The following is a 6,182-nucleotide window of genomic DNA, read 5'->3' on the forward strand; positions in this document are numbered from 1 at the left end:
GCCTGGAAAATAAGCATGCTAACAACACCTACCTCCGCTATGAGATTAAACGTCATTACACACTTAGGGTACCACTTGTCGTGGTAGCCGTTTCTTTTTTCTTTACACTTGATGTCCAGCAAAGCCAGAGGTGCTCAGAATAGATGACTTAAGGATCCTTTGAGCTTCTATAGTTTGGGATGGAAAATTCCTTGTCTAAAACGGAGCTGATTAAGCTAGGTGTAATGGCACCCAGTGCTAAGGAGGTTGAGCGGGCATCAGGAGTGTAAGCCAACCTGGGCTACATAGCGAGTTCCTGTCTCAAAAAAACGCAGCCACAGGGGCTGGAGAGAGGGCTCAGAGGTTAAGCACACTGGCTGCTCTTCCAGAGGATCTGGGTTCCATTCCCAGCTCCACAAAGTATCTCACAACCGTCAGTTCCAGGGGAGTCCATTGCCTTCTTCTGGCCTCCACGTGCACCAAAAACACACGTGGTGCACAGACATACAAGCATGCAAAACACCCATACACATTAAAAAAAAAAAAAAAAGACAACCACAGCCAGGTGCAGTGGGCACAAACCTGCAGAGGCAGAGAAGTCACTGCAAGTTCTGAGGCCAGCGGCGAGTTCCAATCAGACAACAATGAAAAGCAATGACAATAAGTACAATTTAAAAATAAATAAATAACTAGAAATGGAGCTATTACTATAATCGGCCTCCCGGGGCTGAGAAACGCCAAAAAGTTCCATCGAGATGGCGCTTTTGCTACCTACAGTAGCATGTCTGGAAGAAACAGTTTTTCGAAAACACATACACAATCTATGCAGTAGTATATACTGTTACTGCGAGAAGACCGCCACGGCCGCCAGGCGCCGAAGGAGCAAACTTTTGGGAAGGCTTGGGCGTCGCGCATCAGACCGCCGACGGAAGCCTCGACGCTGCGCCCCCTAGTGGCTCCGTGAGCCTTGCCGCGGAGGGGCACGCCCTTCGCAAGGCCGGTCTTTCGTAGAGGCTTCCAGCCAATCCGAGAGCCCCCGTCCAGCCAATCCCCCCGCCCACTCGTACCGTAGAGGGCGGGGCGTCGCGTCAAGTAGCACAGCGCATGCGCGCGCTGAGGGGGCGGGGCTCACTCGGCAAGATGGCGGCCAGCGGTTTGCGGCAGGCTGCAGTTGCAGCCGGCACCACCGTGAAGCCTGTTTTCAGTCGCGACCTGAACGAGGCCAAGCGGAGGGTGCGCGAGCTCTACCGCGCTTGGTATCGGGAGGTGCCGAACACTGGTGAGAGGCAGGGGTGCATGCAGGGCCCTGAGGCACCTGCCCAAGGTCTCACGGCCGAGCTGAGGTCACCGACTAGGGCAGACACGACTCCTGGGCTTCGAGGGAAGAGGGTCACTCGTGGCAAAAGTGCCCCATACCGAGACAGAGCTTCCGAGAGATCTAGTCGCTTTGGTGGCTTTGGTTCCTGTATTTCTTACCAAGCTCCTGGGAGGGGAGAGCAGGGACTGTGAGTGACTCTTAATTGTAGCACACCGAGAGACAGATTGACGCGTCCGGGGTCCAGAGCTAGCCCCGAGAGCTTCTGGAACCCAGGGTCAACTTGCAGTTCCAGAAAATGTCCCAGATGCCCATTGGATTTTGTAACCAAACTGACGAAGGACTTGAAGTTATCCAGTCCCCGTTCTGGAAAACAAACCTGGACCATAGGAGGGAAACGACTTGGCCAAGGTCATCCAGTAGCTTCCTGGCGAAATGGCCTCTCAAGTCCCCTATCTTTCTCACTCAGCTTGCTCTAGTATTTTGAAGTCTAATCCCTACTGCTACAGAACACTTTTCCCTTAGATGGCGGAGAGTCTCATCTGTTCACCTGATGTGGGGCCTTGAATGCAGACTGTTACCTTGTTATCTCTGTCAGTGCTGTCACTGTGCTGGATTTTAAAAGGGGGCGAGAGTTCAGATGTCAGGAACATCTTTTGTTGTTGAGTAGACGTGTATTTAACTTGGACCACCACAGCTGATCTGAGGGGGAAGGCATTTTCCAGTGAGTGACAGACAGCACCATGGCACACCTCAGAGCTGCTGAGAGGCAGCAGCAGCACTGTCCCCAGGTTCTGCCCTTTATTAGCTGTGTGACCTTGGATAAGATTGTCCATTTGTGCTGTTTGCTCATCTGTGAGATGGGTATAATACTGTCTTCTTCAGGGAGTTACTTTATTAAATAGGTTACTATAGTAACTGACATAAAGTTTGGAGAAGGCACTCATGGGGGCGGGGGTGTGGATTCCTCAAAGTTCTTAGAACAGACTGGAATGAAACACCAAAACCAACCTCAGGCCCACGTTTACCTGAGAGCAGCTATACAACATTGAGCACTTCAGTCTCTCTAGATCTGATGCTTCACAAACAGTAAGATTCTAAATTCCAGGTTCTGTATCAGTGTGCATTTGTTAAGTGTCATCTTACAGTCCCATTTTTTTGTTCTTTTCTGAAATTCCTGTGTAGACTGACCAGCTTGCTGTGAATCTGAATTTGTAGTGTTTACCATTTCTGTGATCACTGAATTTGAGTATAATGAAGGACTTGAACTTGATTTAGACACAGCATGACCCTAATTAATGGTTTTCAGAGATTATTATGATGTTTGGGGGGGTTACTATTTTTTGGTGTTTTTTTTTTGTGTGTGTGTGTGTGACTTTTTGTTGTTTTGTTTTTCTGAGACAGGGTCTCACTTTGTAGCCTTGGCTGTCCTGGAACTTGCTGTGTAGACCAGGCAGACCTTAAACTCATAGAGATCCATCTGCCTCTGTGTGCCACCACACTGGGCTTGTTTTTGTTTTTGTTAGGATTTTCCCTAAACCATTGGTCCATCAGCCTGAGTTCCCAATGCTAGAATTACAGGCATGTGCCACCGTTGCTGGCTGGTTGCAGTTCTATAGATCAGGATGAACGTGTCACAAGAATGCCAGAGCACAAGGTAGCCTCATTAACTGAATATACTGATCTCCTTAGCCATATGTCTGAAAACCCTTGATATTCTGTCTCTTAGCCTTGTATGCCTCAATCACCCTGCCCTTCCATCCAACACTTAATAATCCTTTTGTATTCTTGATGACATCAGCAAATCTGCTAAAGGCTGCATGTCAGGGGATGAAAGGGACTAAAATCTGATTTTCTTTTGAAACAATATCTTTCTGTATATCCATGGCACCATACAGGCCTAGGCTAACCTCCAATTTACAGGCTGGGTATACAGGCATGTTACCACTCAGTAAGTCTAGTTTACAACCTATTTTCCAAAGGACACCCATGTGGCACATTAAGTTCATGCCGCTGTTTTAGGCACTGACGTAATGGATTGCTGAATATTGTGACTTATAAAATATATATTACTTTTTAAATTGTGTGTATTTGTGTGCGCGCGCGCACGCATGGGTACAGGTAAATGCAGTATTGGCAGAGGCCAGAGGCATGGATCCCCTGAAGCTGGAGTTACAGGTGTTTTTGAGTTGCCTGATATGGGTGCTGGAAATTGGAACTCAGGTCCTCTGGAAAAGCAGTATGTGCTGTTAACAGCTGAGCTACCTCTTCAGGCCACCACCACCCCTTTTAAGGGGAGAAAAGTTTATTTGCCATTTCAGTCCATTCTGTTGAGGGGTGGGGGGTAGAGTGGCTCATGGCTCCATGATGGCAGTAGTGTATGGCAGAGCTGAGTATCTCTGCAGTTGGAGATGACTGTCTCAATCTCCACGAAGGCCTAGAGGTGTGAAGCTCAGATCTCCTCTTCCACATAGTCTAATTACTTGATTAAAGCCTTCCCTCCCTGCACAAACACTTAGCAATACCCCTCAACTCTTGAATTCATGTAGTACTTAAAACCTACACTACATTATTTTATGTAAATTTCAACTCTGGCATCTTATTTTGCTGGTTATTCTATAAAATAATATGGCAGGAATATTCCTCAGTGATAGGGCTGTCACCTAACATGTGAGAGGCCCTAGATTCTATCCCAACCCCCCCCTCCCCCCCCCCACACACACACAGAGCACATGGGCACATCTGTACTCCCAGCTTCTCTGGAGGCGGAGTCAAGAGCATTGAGCTCCAGGCTGGGCAGTCTAGCCTGACCTGTGTCCAGGCTGAGGTTGGCTGTGTGGGAGCCGCTTGGACATGTTCACTGAACATCTACTAAAAACATGTTTAAATGGTCTAATTTCTAGAGTCATCATGTGTTCTCTTTAGTGCACTGCTTCCAACTGGACATCACCGTGAAACAGGGACGGGATAAAGTCCGAGAAATGTTCATGAAGAATGCTCATGTTACAGACCCCAGAGTGGTTGATCTCCTGGTCATTAAGGTAACTGACCCTCTCTGATGAACTTAAAAGATCTGCCAGGTTGTCTTGTACTTCTGAGTCTTCAAGTGAATACTGCCTCTATTAAAAAACAGCTGCTGCCAGGCAGTGGTGGCGCACGCCTTTAATTCCAGCACTCATAGGCAGAGGCAGGTTGATCTCTGTGAGTTCGAGGACAGCCTGGTCTACAGAGAGAGTTCAGTACAGCCAGGGCTACAGAGAGAAATCCTGTCTTGAACCCCCAACTCAAAAAAAAAAAAAAAGACAGCTGCTGACTTAGCAGCTGTTGCTGTTTCCTGGTTCAACTGGAGGTCACCATTTCTTTTGTTTTTAAAAGCCAGGGTCTTACAGTGTAACTCTGGCTGGTCCTGAGATCCACCTGCCTCTGCCTCCCAAGTACCAGAATTAAAGCCATGGAGGTCTCCACTTTTGAGACATTTATTATGTAGCCTGGGCTGGAATCAGACATCCTCTTGCCTCAGCCTCCAAATAAGCTTGTGAGATTGCTGAAGGGGAAATCCACCAGGGCCTTGCATTTTGTGACTTTAACGATGGCAAGCAGGAAGGATGCCACCCCTGGAAGTCACTGTCTCACCTGTATGCCGACCACCAGAAGAGGAAGGCAGGATGGCTTTGGGTATGGTAAAATGAGGTCCAATTGTGGCCCTTGTGTTTCCCAGGCCAGTCATGTTCCATCAGTAGTGGGAAATACCACAGAACTGTTACATAAAAGCATGAAGTTAAACCAATCATGTCGCACAGTCCTGGGGACCTGGAGTCTCCTGGAACCTGTAGTTACTTCTGACTGAAAGGCCTCGGGTCATTGAGTCCCACTACCCTCCAAATATAGACACTTGTCTTAGAAGAGTTACTCATCTAAGGCCAGTAAAAGTCCATGCCACACAGAGTACTGACCTTCAGTGTTGTGCTCTTCATCTGACAGCTTGAACTGACCACCTTTCCTTCACATGCACAGGGAAAGATGGAGCTCCAGGAAACCATCACGGTGTGGAAGCAGCGGACACACATTATGCGGTTTTTCCATGAAACAGAAACACCGAGGCCAAAGGACTTCCTGTCCAAGTTCTATGCTGGCCATGACCCATGAGGTCACCCCAGGGGAAGGTGCATGTTAATATTTAATTATTTTAGAGTACAAATAAACTCATTATTTGGTGGCTGCTTTGTGACAACTTGCACTGGTAAACCCATTTCCTGTGGTCTCTCACTTGTTGCCTAAGTATGTGTGGCCTTAGTGTGCATGCCATGTTTACTCCCTTTTTCTGTAGTATGGTGCTTGCTGTCAACTGTATCAGATCTTTGCATGGGGAAGCAGGAAGGGATAAGGCTTCTTCTCTGTCCAGGTTCTGTCACAGTAGATACGAAGCTGGTGACTTAGTTACTGTAGTTGTACTTACTGTGTATGTACTTACTTACGTTATTGTAGTTGCACTTCCAAGATTGGGCATCTTGGTGTCAAGGCTTTTTCTATCAGAGGCAACAGAACCCACACTATGGAGATAGCCCACACTATGGATGCTCAAATACTTAGAAGCACTGGTCCTTAAAAATGCAATTAACTTCCTACTCATTGTACTCAATGCAAACAGAGAACAGAATCATCCTACTACTCTGCACTTTTTTTCCCCCAAACAGGATCTCATGTAGCCAAGGAAAGTGACTTTCTCACTCTATAGCCAGGGATGACCTTGAACTACCAATGTTCTTGCTTCTTGCTTCTGCCTCCTTCCCTGGACAGTCCTGAATGCTGGAGAAAGGTACTCAAGAGTCTTTAGATATAATTACTGAGTGATCCCACAGCACCAAGGATCCCTGCCCCCAGGGGCCCA

The 6,182-nt window shown here is 47.5% G+C and overlaps 1 protein-coding gene across 1 annotated transcript; it reads left to right on the forward strand.

Moving 5' to 3' along the window:
- The first annotated feature begins 1,082 nt into the window (after positions 1-1,082).
- Positions 1,083-5,510, forward strand: Ndufa6 (NADH:ubiquinone oxidoreductase subunit A6). The gene is made up of 3 exons (XM_059247154.1): positions 1,083-1,258; positions 4,220-4,335; positions 5,309-5,510. The coding sequence occupies exons 1-3, from the start codon at positions 1,084-1,086 to the stop codon at positions 5,438-5,440; spliced, it is 423 nt and encodes a 140-aa protein (XP_059103137.1). The 5' UTR covers position 1,083; the 3' UTR covers positions 5,441-5,510.
- Positions 5,511-6,182: the final 672 nt, after the last annotated feature.

Source organism: Peromyscus eremicus, chromosome 20 (genome assembly GCF_949786415.1).
Source record: "Peromyscus eremicus chromosome 20, PerEre_H2_v1, whole genome shotgun sequence".
Lineage (NCBI taxonomy): Eukaryota > Metazoa > Chordata > Mammalia > Rodentia > Cricetidae > Peromyscus > Peromyscus eremicus.

Bases quoted from the DNA above. Each gene is read 5' to 3' on its own strand.
- Ndufa6 (XM_059247154.1), top strand. From the start codon at position 1,084: ATGCGCGCGCTGAGGGGGCGGGGCTCACTCGGCAAGATGGCGGCCAGC. The intron at 1,259-4,219 runs GTGAGAGGCAGG...TGTTCTCTTTAG, and splicing joins TCGGGAGGTGCCGAACACTG to TGCACTGCTTCCAACTGGAC. The intron at 4,336-5,308 runs GTAACTGACCCT...TCACATGCACAG, and splicing joins TTGATCTCCTGGTCATTAAG to GGAAAGATGGAGCTCCAGGA.